The sequence below is a fragment of the Bubalus kerabau genome, chromosome 6 (assembly GCF_029407905.1).
Source record: "Bubalus kerabau isolate K-KA32 ecotype Philippines breed swamp buffalo chromosome 6, PCC_UOA_SB_1v2, whole genome shotgun sequence".
Classification (NCBI taxonomy): domain Eukaryota; kingdom Metazoa; phylum Chordata; class Mammalia; order Artiodactyla; family Bovidae; genus Bubalus; species Bubalus kerabau.
Window position 1 is genome coordinate 101323644 of NC_073629.1, and position 26574 is coordinate 101350217.

Consider the following 26574-nt stretch of genomic DNA (forward strand, 5'->3'; position numbering starts at 1 on the left):
AGGACTGATTTTGAAGCTGCAGCTCCAATACTTTGGCCACCTGATGCGAAGAGCTGACCCATTTGAAAAGACCCTGATGTTGGAAAAGATTGAGGGCAGGAGGAGAAGGGGACGACAGAAGATGAGATGGTTGAATGGTATCACCGACTCAATGGACATGGGTTTGGGTGGACTCCGGCAGTTGGTGATGGATAGGGAGGCCTGGCATGCTGTGGTTCATGGGGTCGCAAAGAGTCGGACACGACTGAGCGACTGAACTGAATGCTTTTCTTTTTTTTTTTTTGCTGAAGCAAGGAATACAACTTTATTTGGAAAGTTAGGCGTCCTAGAAGATGGCAGGCTAGTGCCCCAGCGTATGATCTTATATGGGTCTGAATGCCAGTTTCTTTTATAGACAGAGTAGAGTAGGAGGTGAGGAAAGTGAAAGTGAAAGTGATGTCGCTCAGTCGTGTCCTACTCTTTGCGACCCCATGGACTGTAGCCTACCAGGCTTCTCTGTCCATGGGGTTTTCCAGGCAAGGGTACTGGAGTGGGCTGCCATTTTCTTCTCCATGAATGCTTTTCTAATCGTCTTAGAAATTTACTGTTCATAGTTTATATTTTTTGTGATTCAAATTTTTTGTTCCCATTCGTTAGTATGGCTCTTAGCCTATTTTCAAGCTGTTAGTACAGGTTAGTTTGTTTCTAGAGGTACAAAAGCTGAGACAGAAATATGCACCAAAATTTTCCTTCATTATGAGATTTAAATTGGGAAGAATCCATCTCTTGGAACCCTAGGATTTTCACCGACTTGTGTCCTCAGGGGCTTAACCTCAGGAGGGAGGTGGCTGAGCAGATGAGCCTTTCGGTTTCCATCTCTGCTTCATCCAGCCAGAGAAGCTGTTTTATATTGAACTTCCATCTAAGAGTTTTACAGAAAAGATCTCCCACTTAAAAACAAAGAAAAAGTTGAAATTTGCTACATTAGTGATTTTGAAGGTGTACTTGGGAAAAAAGGCTATCTGCATGTGCTGCCAGATGGTGGGCATCTGATCCTCTGGGCATGAATTGGTCCTCTGCTGGCACAGCTATTTTGTGCCCAGCATGAGTGAATGAGCTGAACTTTTGCAGTTTTATTTCTCTCTTTTTCTTGACCCCAGCCTCCCTACTTCCTCTTTTCTTTTTATCTTTCTCCCTCCTAAGATTTCTAGTTGGAAGGAAGAGAGTGGCCCTGGTGAGACACAGAGGCAAGTAGATGTGTGTATTTTGTTTGTGTGTCTATATTTTTTTAATACATGGATACAGTTAAGATTGTTTTATCATCAGTGGCTCTAACTTATCAGTTGAGAAAAAGAACAATAAAGTGCTTTGTTGAGGGAGGGACCTTTGTTGATAGTTTGGACCTCTTGTGAATAAGGTTGTTTATGCCAGGAAGTCTTATGCTCAAAGATCTGTAATCCAATTCTGTGCCCTGCTCACTTCCACTCCCCAATGGCCTTTTTGAAGACTTGTACCAAGATTTGTTCTCATACCTCTTTGTTATTCTTCATGCCATGAGAAATTTAATATTTCTTTTAGACTCCTTGTTGACAATCTCATGTTTACTTCTTTTTAGGCCACATTCTGAATTTATTTTCCTATCTACCTATTTTTATTCAGAATTAACTCCTCTTCAGAATCCATATGCAACAATATGATTGCCATTTTGTTAAAATGAAGAATATGCTTTCAAATCACCAAATATTTATTTAGAACTACTCAGTCCAACCCCATGCTAGGTAATACCATGGTGAATAGATGAGAAGTAGGGGACTGTTACCTCCCAGATGGTCTCCATAGGAAGCAAGCTGTATACCTAGGAAACAGACTAATATCTGCTAATGCTATGAGGATGTGTCAGAGTATTTTCCCAACCTCATTATTAAGATAGCAGTCTTTCCAGTTACCCATTATGAAAATCCCAAATTCATCTCTAGTTATTCCTTTTATTCCTTGCTTCTAATCAGAAACTAAGCTCTTGATTTTAAACCTTCAAAGACTTTTGCATCTTCTTCTTCCCCTATGCATTTGTCAGTTCAATCCTCTTCACTTTTGCCTTGAATGAATTATTCTTTTTGCCCTCCTTTTCACTTTTCCTGATACATAGCTCTAATCGTATAGCTTATACAAAGAGCTGGCTCACTGGGAAAGATCCTGATTCTGGGAAAGCAAAAGAAGAGAAGGGAAGGCAAAAGGAGAAGAGAGCAGCAGAGGATGAGTGCATTAGATAGAATCATTGACTCAATGGACATGAATTTGAGCAAACTCCAGGAGATAGTGAAGAACAGGGAAGCCTGGTGTGCTGCAATTCATGGGGTTACAAAAAGTTGGACACAACTTAGCGACTGAACATTTCTTAAAAACTTTTTGTGGCTCCCATTTATTTCAGAATTGAATCAGAAATTCTTTAGACAGACAGCTAACGTCTGCTCTATTTTTCTAGCCTTATCTTCAGCTATTCTTATGCACATTCTTATGCACTCTGTGATTTCCTAATTGTGTTCTCTTGGACAAGTTATTTGACCTCTGGGCTTTGGTTTCCCCTTTTGTTAAATGAGGAGAATGGATCAGCTTAGAAATCATACGGAATTAATGTTGAATAGTTTTTAAATAATCAGGTTTGAAAAATATATTATCTCAGGGTGTGTTTGCATTGTGTGTGTGCACGTGTTGTTCAGAATAAATGGGAAGCATTTAAAAATGATGGATTAAAGTTCACCTTTTTGATTTTATCATTGTAATACTAGTGAGTAACTAAATGAAAGAGTGTCAATATAGCCGTCAAAGCAAATTTTATAACACTTGCACGTTGGTAAGGGGATCTTAATATTGTTTTCTCTTCTCTGTACTATGCTAGAAAGTCTGATGACTTATGAATTGAGTCTGAGTTCTAATGTCATATAACCAGAAAGTTTTTGTTTAAAATAAAGGTGGAATCAGCTTCAGTACTATTTATGTTATTGTCTGTGGATAGTGATGTAGTATAACCCCAGAAAGAACGTGATTTTTAAGAAATTTATTGAGATATAATTGACATACAATGTAAGATGATTGTTAGTATAAACAAAGGGTACCAATTACTGAGCACCTGTTATGGGCCACTGTTGATCATATTCCTATCCCACCCACATGTTTTACTTTCTAGATGTCTCCCATTCTCAGCAAATGGAATTACCATTCATCTGTTACTTATGCCAAAACCTTAGGTGTCATCTTTAATATTTTTCCTTTATACCCTACTTCAAACCTTCAAGTAGTTTAACATTATTTTTAAAATATGCCCTGAGTCTGACTACCACTTATTAGCTCCATAGCCACCATCCTACTTCAACACTCTTAGTTGATCTCCCAGATTCCTCTCTTGTTCCATGGTAGCCAGTTTGAACTTGAAAAAGGTAAATCAGATCATACCATCCACCTCTGTTGAATTTCCTTCTATGACTTTTTGTCACTCTTCAAATGAAGTCTAAACCCTGGGCTTTGATGTTGAGATGTATGCATACAAGACCTTAAATGAGTTGACCTATCTGCTTCTCTGACCTTATTTTCTTCTTTTTTTTTAATGTAGACCATTTTTAAGGTCTTTATTGAATTTGTTACAATATTGCTTCTGTTTTATGCTTTTTGGCTATGAGGTTATGTTTTTTGGCTACAAGGCATGTGGGATCTTAGCTCCCCGACCAGGGGTTGAACCTGCACCCCTTGCATTGGAAGGCAAAGTCTTAACCACTGGACCGCTAGGGAAGTCCCTGAGCTTATTTCTGATCACTCTTTCCTAGCTTACACCATCCTAACCACCCTTACTGGCCTTTTTGTTTCTCAGATACACCAACCTCTTTCATACTTCAGGGTCTTTGTACTTTCTTTTCCCTTTTCCTATAATGTCTTTGTTCCAGAATCATTTAGCATGCTTCTTCTGAGATATCCCATCCTCAAAGAGACTTTTGTTGACTAGCCTGTCTAAAATAGCCATCCAGTATCACTCTTTACCCCCTCATATTATGCTTTGTCTACATCATTCTTATCGTCTTTGAAAATATCTTATTTATTTGTTTACTTTTTATTTGTAGCCTTCAGATAGGGTGAGTTCCTTGAAAGTACTGTCTATAGAGGCAGATGCTAGATAGAAGCAAGCCAGTTAGCATCACAGAAACCTACAAAACCTACAGTTCAGCTCTGGAACTGAAGGTGGATGTCAGGCTTGGCCTGAAAACAGGAGGACTATTGAAAGTCTTTTCAGGGGTAACTGGGCCTAAAAGTCACCATCTCCATTCATTGCAATTAATCAGTTAAGTCTCACTTACCTCAACAAGAGGTGAATTTTTATTTTTGGAAAACAATTGAACCATACATGCTTCATACTAGGTAAGCATCTAGTATGACAGCTGATGGAGAAGGAATGTTATCCTAAGAAGAGGGAAATGAAGGGACTGTCTGTGTACTGAATGGTGAGGCTCTTGAGACTTCGAGTCCTCTTCTATCCTTTGACTCTTAAGCAGGTAGGAATCATCCCCATCCCACCCACATCTGCCAGGAAACTGGTGGATTTGGAGAAATTGAAGAGCCCCAAGTAAAAGAAGAAAACTTTGAAGTGTAACCAGCAAAAAAACTAATTATTATCTTCTAAATATGCTTCTTCTAGGAGAGGTTTGAGAAGGAGATCCATCTATGAAATAAGAATAGTATACTATAAAATAGGAGCAATTAGAGAGCCATAAAGATTCTTGAAAACTTTAAAATATGATTATATGTTTATATATAGTTTCATATGATTATTTATTTATGGCTTTATTTAAAGTATTTGATTGGCCTGCCAAGGAGATAAAGAGGAAATCATCCATTAATGGTGAAAAATCAAAGATGGAAAATAAGAGAGAAAAGAATTAAAAAGTAAAGGATCAATCTAGGAAGTCTGTTTTTGACTAATACAAGAACATTTTCTACAACCAAGGGGCATGAACTTCCAAAGTGAAAGGGCCTCCTAAGTGCCCAGCACAATGAATGAAAAAAAGACCCATCTCAGAGCATATAGTTGTGAAATTTTAGAATATGGGTAATAAAAATAAGATTCTAAATACTTCTACAGCGTAGGGGAGGAGAGAACCAGAGGCCATATATAGGACTGAAAATTCAAATGGTATCAGACTTCTCAGAACCAGCTCTGGGGGCTTCCCTTGTGGTCCAGTGGTTAAGAATGCTCCTTGCAATGCAAGGGACACAGGTTTGATTCCCCAGTCTGGGAAGATCCCACATGCTTCGGAGCAACTAAGCCCATGGGCCACAACTACTGAGCCCATACACTGCAACTGCTGAAGCCCTTGCGCCTAGAGCCTGTGCTCCTCAACAAGAGAAGCCACCACGATGAGCAGCCTGCACGCTGCAATGAAGAGTAGCCCTCACTTGTGGAAACTAGAGAAAGTCCACGTGCAGCAATGAAGACTCACAGCCAAAAAGTAAATAAATAAATCTTAAAAAAAATACCAAAACCCAGCTCTGGAAGCTCTACCAGTAGAACAATACTTTCTGAGAGAAAATTATTTCTTACTTAGAATTCTTTATCCAGTCAAACTACCGGTCAGTCATGAGAGTAAAGACATTTTCAGACATGCATGGTTTTGAAAATGTTACTTCTCATGAGCTGTTTCTTATGAAGCTGCTGGACTATGTGTCCCATCAAAAGTAAGGGGGCAAACAAAACAACAGATAAAAATGAAAAGGCATAAGATCTGGAAAGAAGGATGATAGCAAGTCCAGGGTGACTGCTGGGCAATAGTCTAGATAATAAGTAGTCTAAACTGGAGTGGGAGGATCAAGAACTTCAGGAGAGATATTGGGCAGTGGAGTCTGAGGAAATAATTTATAGATTCCCAGATGTGTTTGACAGGATGGACATTCGTGTTCAGAAAAACTTTGCAGTTCTATTGGAGGCTTTGGGGAACAATTCAGTCCAGTCAGTTCAGTCGCTCAGTCATGTCCGACACTTTGCGACCCAATGAATCACAGCATGCCAGGCCTCCCTGTCCATCACCAACTCCCAGAATCTTCCCAAACCCATGCCCATTGAGTCGGTGATGCCATCCAACCATCACATCCTCTGTTGTCCCCTTCTCCTCTTGCCCCCAATCCCTCCCAGCATCAGGGTCTTTTCAAATGAGTCAGCTCTTCACATCAGGTAGCCAAAGTATTAGAGTTTCAGCTTCAACATCAGTCCTTCCAGTGAACACCTAGGACTGATCTCCTTTAGGATGGACTGGTTGGATCTCCTTGCAGTCCATGGGACTTTCAAGAGTCTTCTCCAACACCACAGTTCAAAAGCATCAATTCTTCAGCGCTCAGCTTTCTTCACAGTCCAACTCTCACATGCATACCTGACCACTGGAAAAACAATAGCCTTGACTAGACGGACCTTTGTCGACAAAGTAATGTCTGTGCTTTTTATTTATTTATTTATTTTTATTTTTGTCTGTGCTTTTTAATATGCTATCTAGGTTGGTCATAACTTTCCTTTCAAGGAGTAAGCATCTTTTAATTTCATGGCTGCAGTCACCATCTGCAGTGATTTTGGAACCCAAAAAAATAAAGTCAGCCACTGTTTCCACTGTTTCCCCATCTATTTGCCATGAAGTGATGGGACTGGATGCCATGATCTTAGTTTTCTGAATGTTGAGCTGTAAGCCAACCTTTTCACTCTCCTCTTTCACTTTCATCAAGAGGCTCTTTAGTTCTTCACTTTCTGCCATAAGGGTGGTGTCATCTGTATATCTGAGGTTATTGTATTTCTCCCAGCAATCTTGATTCCAGCTTGTGCTTCTTCCAGCCCAGCATTTCTCATGATGTACTCTGCATAGAAGTTAAATAAGCAGGGTGACAATATACAGCCTTGACATACTCCTTTTCCTATTAGGAACCAGTTTGTTGTTCCATGTCCAGTTCTAACTTGCTTCCTGACCTGCATATAGGTTTCTCAGGAGGCAGGTCAGGTGGTCTGGTATTCCCATCTGTTTCAGAATTTTCCAGTTTATTGTGATCCACACAGTCAAAGGCTTTGGGATAGTCAATAAAGCAGAAATAGATGTTTTTATGGAATTCTCTTGCTTTTTCGATGATCCAGCAGATGTTGGCAATTTGATCTCTGGTTTCTCTGCATTTTCTAAAACCAGCTTGAACATCTGGAAGTTTGCGGTTCATGTACTGCTGAAGCCTGGCTTGGAGAATTTTGAGCATTACTTTACGAGTGTATGAGATGAGTTCAGTTGTGCGGTAGTTTGAGCATTCTTTGGCATTGCCTTTCTTTGGGATTTTAATGAAAACTGACCTTTTCCAGTCCTGTGGCCACTGCTGAGTTTTCCAAATTTGCTGGCATATTGAGTCCAGCACCTTCACAGCATCATCTTTCTAGATCTGAAATAGCTCAACTGGAATTCCATCACCTCCACTAGCTTTGTTCATAGTGATGCTTCCTAAGGCCCAGTTGACTTCACATTCCAGGATGTCTGGCTCTAGGTGAGTGATCACACCATCGTTATTATCTTGGTTGTGAAGCTCTTTTTTGTACAGTTCTTCTGTGTATTCTTGCCACCTCTTCTTAATATCTTCTGCTTCTGTTAGGTCCATACCATTTCTGTCCTTTATCGAGCCCATCTTTGCATGATATGTTCCCTTGGTATCTCTAATTTTCTTAAAGAGATCTCTAGTCTTTCCCATTCTGTTGTTTTCCTCTATTTCTTTGCATTGATCGCTGAGGAAGGCTTTATCTCTTCTTGCTATTCTTTGGAACTCTGCATTCAGATGCTTATATCTTTCCTTTTCTCCTTTGCTTTTCGCTTGTCTTCTTTTCACAGCTATTTGTAAGACCTCCACTGACAGCCATTTTGCTTTTTTGCATTTCTTTTCCATGGGGCTGGTCTTGATCCCTGTCTCCTGTACAATGTCACGAACCTCTATCCATAGTTCATCAGGCACTCTATCTATCAGATCTACTCCCTTAAATCTCTTTCTCACTTCCACTGTATAATCATAAGGGATTTGATTTAGGTCATACCTGAATGGTCTAGTTGTTTTCCCCACTTTCTTCAATTTAAGTCTGAATTGGCAATAAGGAGTTCATGATCTGAGGCACAGTCAGCTCCCGGTCTTGTTTTTGCCGACTGTATAGAGCTTCTCCATCTTTGGCTGCAAAGAATACAATCAGTCTGATTTCAGTGTTGACCATCTGGTGATGTCCATGTGTAGAGTCTTCTCTTGTGTTGTTGGAAGAGGGTGTTTGGTATGACCAGTGTGTTCTCTTGGCAAAACTCTATTAGCCTTTGCCCTGCTTCATTCCGTACTCCAAGGCCAAATTTGCCTGTTACTCGAGGTTTTTCTTGACTTCCTACGTTTGCATTCCAGGCCCCTAGAATGAAAAGGACATCTTTTCTGGGTGTTAGTTCTAAAAGGTCTTGTAGGTCTTCATAGAACCATTCAACTTCAGCTTCTTCAGTGTTACTGGTTGGGGCATAGGCTTGGATTACCATGATATTGAATGGTTTGCCTTGGAAACGAACAGAGATCATTCTGTCGTTTTTGAGATTGCATCCAAGTACTGCATTTCAGACTCTTTTGTTGACCATGATGGCTACTCCATTTCTTCTTAAGGGATTCCTGCCCACAGTAGTAGATATAATGGTTATCTGAGTTAAATTCACCCATTGCAGTCCATTTTAGTTCGCTGATTCCTAGAATATCAACGTTCACTCTTGTCATCTCCTGTTTGACCACTTCCAATTTGCCTTGATTCATGGACCTGACATTCCTGGATCCTATGCAACATTGCTCTTTACAGCATCGAACCTTGCTTCTATCACCAGTCACATACACAGCTGGGTATTGTTTTTGCTTTGGCTCCATCCCTTCATTCTTTCTGGAGTTATTTCTCCACTGATCTCCTGTAGCATATTGGGCACCTACTGACCTGGGGAGTTCCTCTTTTAGTATCCTATCATTTTGCCTTTTCATACTGTCCATGGGGTTCTCAAGGCAAGAATACTGAAGTAGTTTGCCATTCCCTTCTCCAGTGGACCACATTGTGTCAGACCTCTCCACCATGACCTGTCCGTCTTTGGTGGCCCCACATGGCATGGCTTAGTTTAATTGAGTTGGACAAGGCGGTGGTCCATGTGATCGGATTGGCTAGTTTTCTGTGATTAAGGTTTCAGTGTGTCTGCCCTCTGATGCCCTCTCTCAACACCTACTGTCTTACTTGGGTTTCTCTTACCTTGGACGTGGGGTATCTCTCCACGGCTGCTCCAGCAAAGCGCAGCCGCTGCTCCTTACCTTGGACGAGGGGTATCTCCTCACGGCCACCCCTCCTGAGCTTGAACATGGAGTAGCTCCTCTCGGTCCTCCTGTGCCTGCGCAGCCTCTGGCCCATGGACGTGGGGTTGCTCCTCTCGGAACAAGTTGGGTAAACAAGTCTGGAATTTAGAGGAGAGGTTCAGGATGATTATCACTTAATAGTTAGGGGACCTTAGATAAGTTATATAACCTCTATAACCTCAGTTTTCTCATCTGTGAAGTAGAAAAGAATAATAGTACTACTGTACCAGGTTGGTGGTGCTGCTTAAAATTCAGCCTCTATGCAGTGGTGCTGAATAAATCTTGGAGACAGTTTTGGGAAGAGGAATAGCTTTATTTCTTTGCCAGGCAAAGAGGGACACAGGAGGCTCATGCTCTGGAAAAAACTGTGTGTCCCAGTCCAGGGAGATTTGGTGAGTTTTATAGCAACAGTTCAAGGGCAGGGTTGCTGATAAGGATCAAGGTGTGTGCAGGGCTTGTACTTCTTTTATCTGGCCTCAGGTGGTCTTCTCTTGGTCTTCTTGAGGTTAATCAAACTATGTTCTCCTCTGGAATGAAGGATGCTAATATCTTCCACTTATTGGAGATTTTAATTCTGTAGAAGGGCTCAAAGATACTATGTTTTATCTCTTGAGGTGGAATCAGGACCCTGCCGCAAAACTACTCTTTGTTTCTCTCTCTTTTCTGGTTTAAAATAATTTTTTATTGCCCAGGATATTTTTTTATTGTGTCTTCTTTTGTTTATTTTCTTTTTTAATACCTATAAATTCAAACTTGCCTTTGTGTTGAAAAACAACAAAGCTTTTATATCACTTGCTAACCTGGTCTCATTTAAAAAGAAAGATGGAAATTATCTTGCAAGAGTAAAATTTGTATCACAAATGATACAAGTCTAAGTCTAGTGGAACTAAAAGGAAACAACAGCATTGTTGACAAAATCATAATTTGCTAGTAGCATTTGCAGAAAAAAAGCCCTTGCAAATTTCTAAACAACAGTAAACTTTGTTAAGAAATTCCTAAGTGTTTTTTAGGTCAAAAAGAGAATGAGATTAGTAAAACTCTATGCCTTGAGTTTGAGTAAAATAATGGATTTGAGAATTACTAGAACTACTTGGATATATAAAAACAGGGTATAGGTTGGGTCATGCTCACAATGGTCTCAAGTTCAAATAAACTACTGACAATACAAGTCACCCGCTTTCCCAGGGGCTCTTTTCCTTCAGTAGGTACTGGCAGTAATCGTGATTAGTCGTTTTCCAATGTAGGTGCCTAGCTCCAAAGCCAGAACATGGCAAAGGAAGAGAGATGGAATGAATACCTTAAGAAATTGTGCGGAGAAAAAATCTCCCCTTTTTTCATGGCTTCACTTTTCCTCATGCTTAAGGAAATGGAATATTTAGGGTGCCTGAGTGGGACTCCTCAGGTGAAATGTTTTCAGGTCTCTAGACCAGCTGGACACCGTCTGCAATTTTCTTCAGTGCACCCACATCTTTCTCTTCGGCAATTTCTTCTGACTGAGAGCTATGGTCTCTGCTGCTGTTTCCTATCAAACATGATCTCCCCCTCTTCTGGTGGGAAAGGGCTGTTGCAGTGAGAACTGTCTCTTGAACTACTCTGAATTCATGTTGTGCATCCAGAAGAATCTTTTCCATGTCTCTGTTGTGGATAGAGGATGAGGAGGGTACCTGTTCTAGCCCCCTGTTTTCCCCATTGTTATAATCATCGCCATTGCTGCTATTCCTGGGGCGCTGTGCCCAGGAACTGTTGAGGCTGGCTGGCAGAGGCAGAGACTGTTCACCTTCCACACAGTTGTTATTGTTGTTGGGGGGCGGGGGCTGTTGGGGCAGCTGGAAGAGCTGCAGCCCCAGAAGGATTGGTAGCAACACTATCCTTTGTTTCCTGACTGCTCCTCCCTTGTCTCAGCATCCCCGCCCTTCCCAGATTAGCAACTGTTTGAAAGGCTTGTGTGCCCAGGGTCCTGCTTGCTTTTATGGAGATGATTAAATGAAATAATGTCCACAAACAACTTATCACAATGCAAGGCACTAAATCTTAACTATTATTTTTTATTATTGTTGCTGTTGTAATCATCTGAAGCATTATATATTGAGGCTCTATAGCATAACCTTTAGAGTTAAGGATTCAAACAACAATAAATAGATAACTTGTTAAGCAAAAAAAAAAAAAAAAAAAAAGAGTTAAGGATCTACTTCTGACTGCCACTTTATTGGTCTTCATGTCTGTAAAATGGAGAGAGTAATAGTACCTACTACATAATATCTTCATAAAGATTAAATGAGGTAAATCCTGTAAAGTATTTAGAACAGTGTCTGACACATCAGTGTTGAGTAAATGTTATCTACTATTATCATTATTTGTCCGTGAGCTCCTTAAAGAAGGATTTATTTATATTTATTTCTGTGGCCCCTCAGTTCAGTTCAGTTGCTCAGTCGTGTCCAACTCTTTGCGACCCCATGAATTGCAGCACACCAGCCCTCCCTGTCCATCACCAACTCTCGGAGTTCACTCAAACTCATGTCCATCGAGTCAGTAATGCCATCCAGCCATCTCATCCTCTGTCATCCCCTTCTCCTCCTGCCCCCAATCCCTCTCAGCATCAGGGTCTTTTCCAATGAGTCAGCTCTTCACGTGAGGTGGCCAAAGTACTGGAGTTTCAGCTTTAGCATCAGTCCTTCCAATGATCACCCAGGACTGATCTCCTTTAGGATGGACTGGTTGTATCTCCTTGCAGTCCAAGGGAACACCACAGTTCAAAAGCATCAATTCTTCGGCGCTCAGCTTTCTTCACAGTCCAACTCTAACATCCATACCTGACCATCGGAAAAACCATAGCTTTCACTAGATGGACCTTACTTGATCCTTATTGCACTGTGCTTATATATATGTGACAGGCAGTGAAAAAAAATTAAGTGTTCTGTTTATTCATGGAGAGTACAAGTATTTGCACATAGTATTTCTTGGGTTGAATTGGGGAAGAAATAAATCATTGGGAGAGTGTTGTTTCAAAAGTATGTTCACATAAATTGAAGTTTGTGTTTATATTTTGCTATTTTGGCATGAGTTTATGAGTAATTGTAGGCTAAAGGATAAATTTGGGAAGGAGGAAGAAGCTTTTTCAGTGCTTGGGGAGACAATCTATATACTTGGGTTTGTGGATTTTAGTTCTCTTCTGAACTTCCTGGGTTTACAAACAAAAAGCACGTTGGGGACATTTTGAAGTCACTGCCCATATATTTATTAATAGCTCTGCCTTTGTTGGGAGACTTGGTATTTTGCTGCTTGTATGACTGTTTTGAGCAATGTGGTTTAAAATTTTCTCTGAAATAAAGTACAGAATGAATTTATTCTTAGTCTCATTTTATTTTTCAGTTGTTATTCAAGATAGAGGATATTTTTCTCTCAGAATCTAGGATGTTTTTATATTTATTAAACTGGTATAATATTTATAAGCAAGCAGATCTCATTTTAACTTTTTAGATATTTGTATTGTTTTACTAATAAAGAGTAAAATTTGAACATGAACTTAATTCATCCTTATGTTATTATATGTAGTGCTATTGATATAACCTAGTGATGGCTGAGGCATGTTTATTCTACCTTTAGCAATCTTAAAATTGGACTATAAAAGCCATGGGCAGAAAAGAGAAAACCAGACTGAACCAGCTCTGCTCATTGTCACCTGATGTGAGCTCTGGTGGTTAATGTCAGTTCAGCTGAGTTTTCCTTATGAGTTTTCATATCTAGGACCCAGTGCAACCAGTTTTCCGTGATGTAATACCTCTAAAACACGTTTGAACTCCAGCAAACCTTAATTACCCAAGGATATTACTCCTTTTCTTATGGGTCTGGATTCATAGCTCTTTTGGGACTTAAGATTTGAGCCGTTTCCGTCTCTTCTCCTTTTTGGTTATTGGTAATTTTTTGTAGTCCAAGAGAGAGTGTTGGTATCTTTGCTTTATTTGGGAGTAAAATGCAAAGCAGTTCCTTTTAGTGCCACACATTACAGCTTAGTGGAATCTGGTGGAGTATGTTCCAGGGCCTTGCCTTCCAAAATTATGTGAGGAAATAAGATAAAAATATATTCAAACTTCTGGAAAAACTTTTTTTTTTTTTAAGAAAAGTAAACCAATCTAAGTAAGTTTCAAATGCAGACCTTTTAGAAAGCATATTATTATAAAAATCATGCCCACATTCTAACATTTTGCTATAGGTTTATTTCAGGCCTCTTAATTGTTTTTACCAAACTTTGGAGTCAGACATTTTTCCGGAAAGACCAGTACAGGTCAGAAAAACTTTTATAATAAGAGTTCTGTTTTTACTGCTCAAAGTTGGCAGTAGAAGGGCTTGTAAAGCAAACTAGTCAGATTTTCACTGGTTTGCAGATAGATAGTTCTTTTTTATGAATCAAAAATAAAATTATTCTTGATCTACTGGCCTTTTTCATACATACCGATTATCACAGAACAAAACATAGGCTTTTGAGCCAAATGGATCCATTTTTCAGTACCTTCTCTAGTCTTTGTCAAGTCACTTAAATACTCTGAATCTTATTTTCCTAGATGATAAAATAGGGGTAATTTCATATCAGGTAGTATCTATAAAACACCTAGCACAGTTTCCAGGTATATTGCAGGTGAGCAGTACAGAGTAATTTTTTTGACAGCTTTGATGCAGTGGCTGCATTTCTCTTCCTAGGTCCTGTTATGCGGAATTGAAGAGGTCCCACTCAAAATAGTAGTGTCAGTGTTTTGTTTTGTTTTTTAGAAGGAGGATAGATGTGTTTTAGACTGTTACCATACCTCTCCCTTATTCTTCTATTTAGGTAATAAACTTTTGAGAAGGGATAACATTTAAACTTTAGTGTTTAACTCTGAGCTTTATACATGACTATGAGTTCAATAAATATTTGACCTACTAGATGTAAATGCCACCAAAGAAAATAATGTTATTATTTTCCTTATGCTTCTTTACAAAGAGTCAAAGCCCAAAATCTATCTTAGATGTGTGAACATTATAACATAAAATAGTGACCCTTAGATTTTTTTGATTGTTAGTTTTCTAGGACCGCTGTAGTAAATTGCCACAAACCTAATGGCTTAAAATAACAGAAAATTATTATCTTACAGATCTTACTGGGCTAAATTCAAGGAGGGTTGTATTCCTTTCTGAAGGCTCTAGGGGAGAATCTATTTTCTTATTTTTTCAAATTCTAGCGACTGTTTTGCATTCCTTGGCTTGTAGTCCCCTTCCATGTCAAAACCTGCAGTGACCCGTTGAGTCTTTTTCATATTGTAGCCCTCTGATATTGACTCTTATGCCTCCCTCTTTCCACCTTTGAAGACCTTTTGTGGTTACAGTGCACCCACTTTGCTAATCCAGGATAATCTCCCTAATTTAAAGTCAGCTGATTAGCAGCCTGAATTCCATCTGCAGTTTTTAAAATTTATTCTACTTGCCATCTAACATAGTCACAGGTTCTAGGGATTAGGACATGCACATCTTTGGATATCTTCTGTCTCCCATAGAATCCCATTAGGAAAACATTTTTGAGCCCATCCCAGGTGCTACTATCAACCCATATTAAATATTAGTAAACATTTCTCTTTTTTGTATAGAAAAAAGTAAAATTTTCAATTTTCTTCCCATACTTCCATGAATAATCTCTTTCATACCCCAGTTTTAATAGAGTCTTGAAAGGTTCTGCTTTGCAATAAGAATTTTAAGTTAATTGGACTCTAAATATTTACTGAACACTAATTATTCCAGAAAAACATCTATTTATGCTTTATTGACTATGCCAAAGCCTTTGATTGTGTGGATCACAATAAACTGTGGAAAATTCTGAAAGAGATGGGAATACAAGACCACCTGACCTGCCTCTTGAGAAACCTGTATGCAGGTCAGGAAGCAATAGTTAGAACTGGACATGGAACAACAGACTGGTTCCAGATAGGAAAAGGAGTACGTCAAGGCTGTATATTGTCACCCTGTTTATTTAACTTATATGCAGAGTACATCATGAGAAATGCTGGGCTGGAAGAAGCACAAGCTGGAATCAGGATTGCTGGGAGAAATATCAATAACCTCAGATATGCAGATGACACCACCCTTATGGCAGAAAGTGAAGAACTAAAGAGCCTCTTGATGAAAGTGAAAGTGGAGAGAGAAAAAGTTGGCTTAAAGCTCAACATTCAGAAAACTAAAATCATGGCATCTAGTCCCATCACTTCATGGGAATAGATGGGGAAACAGTGGAGACACTGTTAGACTTTATTTTTCTGGGCTCCGAAATCACTGCAGATTATGACTGCAGCCATGAAATTAGAAGACGCTTACTCCTTGGAAGGGAAGTTATGACCAACCAAGACAGCATATTAAAAAGCGGAGACATTACTTTGCCAACAAAGGTCCATCTAGTCAAGGCTATGGTTTTTCCAGTAGTCATGTATGGATATGAGAGTTGGACTGTGAAGAAAGCTGAGCGCCGAAGAATTGATGCTTTTGAACTGTGGTGTTGGAGAAGACTCTTGAGAGTCCCTTGGACTGCAAGGAGATCCAACAAGTCCATTCTAAAGGAGATCAGTCCTGGGTTTTCCTTGGAAGAAATGATGCTGAAGCTGAAACTCCAGTACTTTGGCCACCTCATGCGAAGAGTTGACTTATTGGAAAAGACCCTGATGGTGGGAGGGATTGGGGGCAGGAGGAGAAGGGGATGACAGAGGATGAGATGGCTGGATGGCATCACCGACTTGATGGACATGGGTTTGGGTGAACTCTGGGAGTTGGTGATGGACAGGGAGGCCTGGCGTGCTGCAGTTCATGGGGTCGCAAAGAGTCGGACATGACTGAGCGACTGAACTGAACTGAATTATGAATAAGGCAGTGTTTTGGGTATATATAGAGAAACAAAACTATAAGATGTATTTAGTCCAGGTAGGCTAACTTAAAATCTTATTGGCTTAAAAGCTGTTTCTTAACTCATATTCTAACCCAATGCATGTTGAGTGGAGCTTGAAGGGGGGCTCCTTTTAACCTAGGACAGGGCCTCAGATTCCTCTATTGGATCCTGTACATCTGCTGGCAGATGAAGGAAGAAAATATGGAGGATGATGTTGAGGTTTTTAATGGGACAGGCCTGAAAATGATATAATCAGTTCTATCCCTGTACCACTGGCCAGAACTCAGTGTTATGATCTTAACCAGTTGGGAAATGTAGCCTACTTCAAGAGGAAAAGGGAAGTTAACAAGTAATCATCTCTTCCATACTCTTCCATCTCTGCCCTCAAGAGTCCTCTAATTGAGTGAAAAGGTGGACATAGCTAAAACATGTAGAAAGCAAGCCTGGTTAGTGTTACGGTAGAAGTTTAAATGGAGTAATTTGAGTGTATAGGGAAGAGAAAGATTAATTTTGATGAGAAAGATGGACTTATTCCAGCAACAAAATGGAAGTGGAAGTGGGAGAATTCAGGACATATTTAGGAGAAGCTGGTTATGTAACTACAGTAAAACATCGAGAATGCAGATGGATGTAATAAAGAGAGGTTTGGGTCAGATCATTAAGACTGTTGAATAACATGCTAAGGAGTTTGGACTTATATCAGGAGCTCTGAGCTGCCACAACAATTTTTTTTGAGTAGCCAATAGCTTCTTAAGTGAACAGGTTGTGTCTTACTCATTTTTATAGCTTCTTTATAACTATGCGGAGAGGTATTATAACATCATGGTTAAGAGCACAGACTTTGGGAATTCCCTGGTGGTCCAGGGGTTAGGACTCTATGCTTGCACTTCAGGGCCCTGGATTCGATCCCTGGTAGGGGGAACTAAGATCCCCCAAGCCACACAGCACGCACCACTCCCCCATCCCCACCCCGACCCCCACCCCCGCCCCGGCCAAAAAAAACAAACACAGACTTTGGAACCCACTGTTTAGATTTGACTCCTGACTCTGCCACTTGTTAGCTGTGTGACTTTGGACAAGTTACTTAATTTCTCTGAGCCTCAGATTCTTCATCAGTGTGTTCAGGTTAATAAAAGTATTACTTCTTTGGGTTATTATGAGGATTAAATGAATATAACATAAAGTGCTTAGAACAATGGTAAGCACTCTTTGAGTTAGTTCTTATAATTGTTATGATCATTACTGGTGCCTGGCACATAGCTGGCACTCAGTACTATTTGAGTGTTCAGAGTTGTGTTTTAAATTATCCAGCAAGTGTTTATATACTATTGTATGCCACTCAAGAGAATGCTTTAAGAAGCTTATGGTCTCCTAAGGGAAATATAAGGCATATTATAAAACAGTTAAAGGTAGAAAATTATGATGATGTAGCAGTGTGGTGTAGATGGAGTGCCTTGGTAATTCAGAAGCATGCTAATTCAGAAATACTTCTACTTAGAGCCAGATTTGTTTTGGGGAAAGGAAATGAGCTATGGGGCAGAATATAACTCTGTGGAAATGAAGGGTGGGGCATTCTAAACATTGGAAACAGTCTGAGGAAAAAAGTTAAGTTATGGAAAAGTGTGGTTATGATACTTTATGGGGAATGGTAAATCATTCTACAGGAAAGACAGGAAAGTTAAGTCTCTGGTCAAACTCTAGTTTACCAGTAGCATCAGAGTTGGGAGTTTCCTGTTATAGTTTCAGTAACTTTATTTTATTTTATTTTTTATTTTTATTACACACTACAAAATACAATGCATGCTACACAATATGCTGCATAATCTACTAGCAGGGATAGAAGAGCATGACTGAGTTGTTCTTCATCAACCAGGAAAACGTTTCCTTAATCAATGTTCTCCAAGCCCTTTGACACATAGGAACGGTTTACTCCAGAGACACGCCTATCTCTTTCCATCAAATACCACTGATATGGATAATGGGTAACCCTTTTTTCCTTGCCCCTGTTACTGAACCTGTGGGTTCGCGCGGTGGCCATTCCCGGGATGAACAAGCACACGCCCATAATGGCGATCCCGGGAAGAGCCTCAAACCACATCGTGACGCCGTTCCCGAGGCCAAACACCTTCAGTAACTTTAGAGTAGTGATCAGCTAGCTGTCTTTGGTCTAGACAGAACCTTGCTACTCAATATATGCTCCATAGACCAGGCAGCATTAGGATCACCTGGGAGCTTTTTAGAAATTCAAAATTTCAGTTCCCCCCTGACTTATAGAATCAAAGTCTGCAGTTTACATAGCTTTTGGATGATCTGTTTCCATATTAAAATTTAGGAAGCGTTGGTCTAAAAGACAATGCAAATGTGTGTGTAATATGAAATTAAAAATAACAAATTTGAGTAATCTCTCACTCACTCTCAAGCATATCCATTAAGAAAATGCCCCCTTTCTGAGCTAAATAATTTAAGCTTGCATGATTTTGGGTGGTGGTAGTGGAGAATAAGAATCATTCATAATGTAATTTTTTTTTAAGATCCTGTCTCTTACCAAGAAAGATTTTCAGCTTCGGCCACACTTTAGATTTTGATTAAAGTAGCAATAAAAATTTCAGTGAAAACTTACTGTTGATATATTAAATGCCTTTTTAGGCGTAAATCACTTCCCTATTAAGGATGAGTAATATTTCCCTTTTAAAAGTATATGCTTTTTATAGCAACTCGAATGATTAGCTCTGCTCAAGCTCTTCCAATAGAAAGCTAATTCCTGTCTCAGCTTGCCAGCTCTTTAACACCATTTTCGATGCGGTGGTGGTGGTGGTGGAAAGGAAATGAGGTTGAGAAGGTCTAGCAGAAAAGTTTCACGAAGAAGTAGAATTGTGCAACACCACTACAATGTGGTGATGTGAGTAGGGGGTGGGGAAAGCTGTCACATGAAGCCAGTGCCTGCCTGAACGTGTCCTCCGTGACATCTCTGTGGGTGGTGCGGTAACAGTGATGGTGGGTCTGAGGGCATGGGAAGCAAGGGTAAATCACACTCAAACCAAGTACTTTCAGTTTCTAGACGACCCTTTTAACTTTAGAATGTAGCCATTGTTTTGCTAATAGAATCCTATTGCCTCCCTTCTATACAAATATTTGATGAAATAAAATAAATACCTCTTGGTTTTCTACCCTTGTACCTGCCTTTAAATGTTCTGTCTTATAAAATGAGTTTACGTTGTGAAACTAATTTGGTGATTATTGCCTTTTCATTCAAGAAATACTTGTTTAGCATCTTATGTGCAAAGCATTGTGTGTATATAGAAATAAATTAGATGAGTTCTGTACTCTTAAAAGCCTTCCTTATATTCCAATCTGGAGAAGTCAGAAAGGTTAAAAAGAATAGCTAACATTCTCTAGTGCATATTATGTTCTAAGAGCTCAAGTTATTTTAATCATCACAATAACCATATAGATTGGATAATACCAACATTTCCATTTTGCATGTGGAAAAAACCTGAAATACGGAGAGGTTGTCAGTAAGCAGAGCCAGGATTCAAATCCAAGCAGTCAGACTCCAGACCTTGGACCTCTTGACTTATACTAATGAGCAGTCTCCCAATGTTAGCACTGCTGGGAGCCAGGAAGAAAGAGAAAGAGTACTAATGTTAACTGAAGGCATCCTAAAGATCATTGCAGAGAAAATAAAATTTTAGCTGATCCTAGAAGGATAATTTTCAGTAAGTAAATGAAGTCTTCCAGCTCAGGGAGGAGCTTGAAGTTAAGTTTCAGGTCATAAAAATCATTCATGCCCTTCAACAAATCTTTACTGAGATCTTGCTTACTGTGTGTAAGATACTATACTAGGTACTAGAAATGCAGAGACAAATAAAACTCTGAATCTTCCCCAGTAAGGAAAGTTACAAAAAGAGTTATGTGGGCAGAAGGCAGGTTATAATGAGTTTAGAAACAAAGGAAGGTTAAAGATAGGTAGATGTATGTAAAGTGAAAGTGTTAGTCACTCAGTCGTGTCCGCATGGACTGTAGCCATGAAGATCTCCAGGGGAGCTTCCCAACGCAGGGATTGAACCCAGGTCTCCTGCATTGCAGGCAGATTCTTTACCAGCTGAGCCACCAGGGAAGCCCAAGAATATAGGAGTGGATAGCCTATCCCTTCTCCAGCGGGTCTTCCTGACCCAGGAATCAAACCAGGGTCTCTTGCGTTGCAGGCAAATTCTTTACCAGCTGAGCTGCCAGGGAAGCCAGATACTGTAAAAATATGTATGTAAAGTGAAACTGTTAAGTCACCCAGTTGTGTCCGACTTGACTCTTTGTGACCACGTGGACTGTCACCCGCCAGGCTTCTCTGTCCATGGAATTCTCCAGGCAAGAATACTGGAGTGGGTTGCCATTTTCTCCTCCAGGGGATCTTCCCAACCCAGGGATTGAACCCCTGTCTCCTGCATTGCAGGCGGATTCTTTACTGTCTTAACCACTAGGGAAACCCTATAGTGTATGTAACCTACTCTTAAAGGTTGGGTACAAATGCCAAGAATGACTTAGGATCATATTTTAGGGAGGGGCTTTGTTTTTGTTGTTGTTTTGGCCGCTCAGTCCTGTCCGACTCTTTTGCAACCCCATGGACTGTAGCCCACCAGGCTCCTCTGTCTGTGAGATTTTCTGGGCAAGAATACTGGAGTGCCATTAGAAATTTATTTCCTCCTCCAGGAGATCTTCCTGACCCAAGGATCGAACCCACATCTCCACATCTCCTGCATTGCAGGCAGATTCTTTACTGTTGAACCACTAGAGAGGGGGCAAGGGAAGCATTTTTTAAGATTAGTAAATTTAAATATATTTGTAGGATAGAAGCAGAGGAAAGGGAGAAATGGGTGAAGAATAAGGCTCATGGGAAAGTGTGAGCTTCCAAAGATAAGCTGGAACATATCGTGGAAAGTTTCAAATGCTGTGGTAAGGAATTTTGACTTTATTCTATAGGCAGAAGGGAGCCATTGAAGGTTTATAAAGAAGGAAATTACATAGTTCATTTTTTGAAAAGGTAACTCTAATAGTCATATAAGAGATGGTACAATTTAGAATCGTTAATAAAATAAAAAACATTTAACCTTTATTTGATCATAGGCTAGATATTGTACCTGAAATATCCCATTTTATCCTCCTAACAGTCTTTTAAGGTAGTATGAGCAAACTCTTTTGGTAAAGGATGAGATAGTAAATGTTTCAGTATTCACAAGCCACACAGTCTCTGTCACAACTATTTAAATATGCTGTTGTAGCACAAAAGCAGCCCCAGAAAATACCATGTTGCTGCTGCTGCTGCTTATGTTCCAATAAAATTTTATAAAAACAAGTAGTAGGCCTTAGTTATTAACCCCTGCTAGTGCCCTTTATAGTTTAGAAAGCTGTAGTGAAGCTTTTGTATATTACTTATTGTAATATTATAAAAAATTTTTTGTAATAAATGCTTATTGTATATTGTAATAAAAGAATATTGTGTATTATTTACCTCTTTTTGCTATGGTGGGATAATGAGAATAGAATCATCCTTAGGCAGAAATACCATGTAATCTCAGGGAAGCATCCTTCCTGTAAGAGGTTCACTACATACAGCTGTCTATGCACAACAATTTAATTATGTTCTGCAAAACATCCATTTAACTTTTTATTATAATTGCTTTCCAATAGAATGACCCCTGGAATGAAACTGCTTTGAGAGCAGGGACTTTGTTTTATTCACTGTTCTGTCCCTAATGTCTTATACATAGTGACCACTCAACAAATAGTTGTTAAATAAATGAATAAAATACTGACTCTCATAATTCTGGTGACTGAGGAACTGTACAAACACTTAAAGAACACTGACCTTTTTAAAAGATACCTCTACAGTAAAGAAGAAATATACACACAATGAAATATTACTCAGCCATAAAAGGAATGAAATAATTCCATTTTCAGTAACATGAATGGACCTAGATATTATCATACTAAGTGAAGTAAGTCAGACAAAGGCAAATATCATATGATATCACTTATATGTGGACTCTTAAAAAATACAAAATTAACTTATCTATAAAATAGAAATGGACTCACAGACATAGAAAACCAACTTACGGTTACCAAAAGGGAAAGTGGGAGATAAATTAGGAGTTTGGAATTAACAGATACACACTGCTATACACAAAATAGGTAATCACCAGGAGCCACTGTATAGTACCGGGAACTATGTTCAGTATCTTGTCATAACCTATAATGGAAGAGAATCTGAAAAAGGATATATATATACATACATATATATGTATACATATATGACACTGAATAGAAATAGACCCTCAGACATAGAAAACAATCTTATTGTTACCAAAAGAGAAAAGGGGAGAGGGATTAATTAGGATTTTGGGTTTAACATACATGCTGAAAGTGAAGTTGCTCAGTCATGTCCGACTCTTTGCGACCCTGTGGACTGTAGCCCACCAGGCTCCTCTGTCCATGGGATTCTCCAGGCAAGAATACTGGAGTGGGTTGCCATTTCCTTCTCCAGGGGATCTTCCCGATCCAGGGATCGAACCCAGGTCTCCTGTATTGCAGGCAGACGCTTTAACCTCTGAGCCACCATGAATCCTTAATATACATGCTGCTGCTGCTGCTGCTGCTGCTGCTGCTGCTGCTGCTGCTGCTGCTGCTGCTGCTGCTGCTAAGTTGCTTCAGTCGTGTCCGACTCTGTGCGACCCCATAGACAGCAGCCCACCAGGCTCCCCCGTCCCTGGGATTCTCCAGGCAAGAATACTGGAGTGGGATGCCATTTCCTTCTCCAATGCATGAAAGTGAAAAGTGAAAGTAAAGTCGTTTAGTTGTATCTGACTCTTGGCGACCCCATGGACTGCAGCCTACCAGGCTCCTCCGCCCATGGGATTTTCCAGGCAAGAGTACTGGAGTGGGTTGCCATTGCCTTCTCTGAATATACATGCTACTATATATCAAATAGATAACCAAGAAGGACCTACTATATAGCCATGGAACTATACTCAATATATTGTAATAACCTATAAGGGAAAAGAATCTGAAAAAGAATATATATATATAACTGAATCACTTTGCTGTATACCTGAAGTGAATGTAATATTGTAAATCAACTGTCCTTCAATAAAAACATTATTACCAAAAAAAAAAAAAAAAGAAATGTCTTTAATAAGGAAAAAAAAAGATACCTCTAAAACTTCAGCTCCCCCAGATTGATTGTTTTCTCATTTATCTTGCCCGGATTTCCTTTGTTCTAGTACAGCTTCCTCTTTTACCCAACTGGTTTCTGATGTTAAACTGAAGCTGTCAGATGCTGTATCTGCAAAAACACTATTCCATGCCACCCAGAAACATTCAGCATTCCAGATTCAGTCTTCTAGCACTCTGTGTTACTTATGTTAATTCTTTAGACTTTTACCTGTCCTACATTCCTCACCTCATTCTCTTCCATATTAGGTAGTGAGTTTCACAGTAAAGAAACTGACCGGTGACCAAAAGTTGTTTCATTTAGTCTTTCCAACAACCTTACGATGTGGACACTATTATCCTATAAAAGGGAAACTATTTATTATCCATAAAAGGGAAACTAATGCTTGCCTATTAACAAGTGGAGATGGGATTTGAACCTACACCCTCTAACTTCAGAGCTCTTTTTAAAATTGATATCTAGATTGTCAGTTATCTTCTTTCTGTACTTTTAATTGTTTTAAGTAATTATTTTTGGCTGTGCTGGGGCTTCATTGCTGTGTGTGGACTTTCTCTAGTTGCAGCGAACAGGGGCTACTCTTGGTTGTGGTGTGCAAGCTTCTCATTGTGGTGGCTTCTCTTGTTGCAGAGTATGAGTTCTAGGTGTGCCGGGCTTCAGTAGTTGCAGCATGAGGGCTCAGTAGCTGGGGCTCGTGGGTATTAAAACGTGTGGGCTTCAGTAGTTGTGGCACATGGCAAGTGGAATCTTCCTGGATCAGGGATCCAGCTCATGTCCCCTGCACTGGCAGGTGGATTCTTATCCACTGTACCACCAGGGAAATCCAGGACCTCTTTTCTTTTTTTTTTTCCTGGCCTCTTTTAACTACTCTATTATTTCACTTCCTTTGTATTCCTAAGCCTGTTTATTCCCAAGAGGTAAGTTTTAGCCTGTCATTGAAACCTGCATCTTATTTTCAGTACTACCTAGATATTTCCTTGTTTTTTTTTTCCTTTCTCAAGTCCCCATCGTGTCTCTGGATGCCCTTAGAGAAAACCAGTGGTCTAGATAACACCTCTTGGAGAAACTGTGAAATTTTCACACTGGTAATTTTGGTTAGAGCAGCATGTCTTTAAAACGGCTGTGATGTTACAGCTGACCAGGCTTTCTCCCTCACTCAGTTCCTTTTCACCCAGCAATTATTCACTGAGTAAGCAAACTATTTGCTAGGCCCTGTTAGGTGCTATGACCTGGACTCTGCCTCCATAGAACTTTATGGTCCTTTCGAGCAGAGTCTCTGCTGTGCCTTCACTATCACTTTAGTCAATCTCTTCCCTTTTCTTTTCTCTTCTAAACTAGAGCTTACTTGGGCCTTGTGGGTATTGTTAATGAGACTTTTCTTGACAACCTAAGGCCTGAGTGTCACTGGCTTTATGTCATTTATCTTCTGTCACTTAATGATTATCATCAGTCATAATAATTGATTTGTGATTTTTGTTTAAAAATTATTTTTACCTAGAAATGTAAGCTGATGTTTGAAGAAACTTCAAATATAACATAAGTTGTGCACTGAAAAATAAAAATCACCCTTTACCCCCTCAGTACCATTTATTATTAATGCTTCTAGATACTTTCTATTAATATATAAAATTTTTTTACACAAATGGTATTTTAAAGCTTGACATTTTCATTTAGCAGTATATTTTCTGTATATTGTCATGTCAGTGCGTAAGGATTACTTCATTCTTTTTAATGCCTGTATAGTATTCTAATCTATGAATTATACTGTAAATATTTAACAAGTCTTTTATTTGATGGGTATTTAGATTCACATACACTGGTGAAGTAGATGTCCTTTTATGTGAATTTTTGCTCACCCAAATTGAGTATACTTGTAAGATAAATTTCTAGAAGTGGATTGTTGGAGTAATGAAAATTTTTGCTAGATGATCAATTAATTACCCTTTGAAAAAGTTGTACTGAGAACTCAGCAGTATTTCCTGTTCTTGTTTCCTTCCCTTCTGGACAACACTTAGCATTATCACTCTTTTCTGGGGTTGGGGGGTGCTGCCCTGTTGGGCTTGCGTTCCTAAGCAGCATCCTAGTTCCCTAACCAAGGATTGAACCTGCACCCTCTGCAGTGAGAGCAGAGTCCTAACCACTGGATCCATCTCAAGGAATTCTCCCAATCATTATCATTCTTAATCTTCATTCATTGATAGATTTAAAAAGTAATAGCTCCTTGTTTTAGTATACATTTCTCTAATTATGAGGGAGAGCACATTTTTATATGATTAGCCCTTTATTCTTAGTTTTCTGTGGATTTTTATTTATTTATTTTTTATGTACGTGCTTTTTGCTTATTTTTCTATTGGGTCTTTTTAAAGTTACATATTTAGCAGAGTTCTTTTTATGTTAAGGAAGTTAGCTCTCTGTCCTCTAGTAAATGTGGGTATTCCCAACCCCCAGTTCACTGATTGTAAATTACAGACCTTCATATTGGGTAGTTCAACCTACTTACTTCCTAGTTGAGGAAACTGAGGAAACCATAGGGTTAGTGACCTTTTTGTGTGTGTGAGCATGTAAACAGATAATGGCCAAGCTAAACCAGTATCAGGTTTCCTTGGTTCCAGCTTGGTGCTTGTTTCATTATACCATGCTGTTTTTAAAGGCTTGCTCATCTCCCTCTTCCACCAATGCTTTTTACTACCAGGTCTTTCCACAGCCAGATATTTCATGATAAACTTAGAATTTACAAGAGTGGTATTAAAGTTTGAGAAGCTACAGTGTTATTCAGGACAGTAGACTTTACAGGTGTTGGACTGTCTCTAATGCATGCACAACTACACTAGTTATGTTCATGTCCTTTTCATTTGTTTAAAAAAAATCTGTTTTGTTTTGTAGGTTCATGGGTGTGTGTGTACATCAAGGACAGTTGCATGCACTCACAGAGGTAAGACTTCAATAAGCGTGTTGAAGTGACTTCTTTGCCTTAGTTTCAGCATTTATGGTTCCACTCTAATTGTTACTCGCATACGTATGCAAAATATGTATTCATTTATGTTTATGTAAAAAGGGCATTGTTAACAAAGCTTTCTTCTGTAGC

General features: G+C 39.4%; 2 protein-coding genes and 1 pseudogene across 7 annotated transcripts in view; 1 reads left to right on the top strand and 2 right to left on the bottom strand.

Annotated features, from left to right (window-relative positions):
- Window positions 1–26574, top strand: part of TESK2 (testis associated actin remodelling kinase 2) — a 139697-nt gene that overhangs the window by 73736 nt on the left and 39387 nt on the right. For all 6 annotated transcript variants that reach the window (XM_055586049.1, XM_055586048.1, XM_055586052.1 and 3 more), the window contains one exon: window positions 26373–26421. In XM_055586049.1, coding sequence (XP_055442024.1) covers window positions 26373–26421 — 49 coding nt within the window. The remainder of the gene's footprint in view (window positions 1–26372; window positions 26422–26574) is intronic.
- On the bottom strand, window positions 10199–11589 carry LOC129655834 (BCL2/adenovirus E1B 19 kDa protein-interacting protein 3-like; annotated as a pseudogene).
- On the bottom strand, window positions 18021–18383 carry LOC129655529 (NADH dehydrogenase [ubiquinone] 1 alpha subcomplex subunit 1-like). Its single transcript, XM_055586066.1, has one exon. It carries the CDS (start codon window positions 18366–18368, stop codon window positions 18156–18158), a length of 213 nt encoding a protein of 70 aa, XP_055442041.1. The 5' UTR covers window positions 18369–18383; the 3' UTR covers window positions 18021–18155.

Coding starts and splice junctions, on each gene's coding strand:
- LOC129655529 (XM_055586066.1), bottom strand. CDS start 18,368: ATGTGGTTTGAGGCTCTTCCCGGGATCGCCATTATGGGCGTGTGCTTG.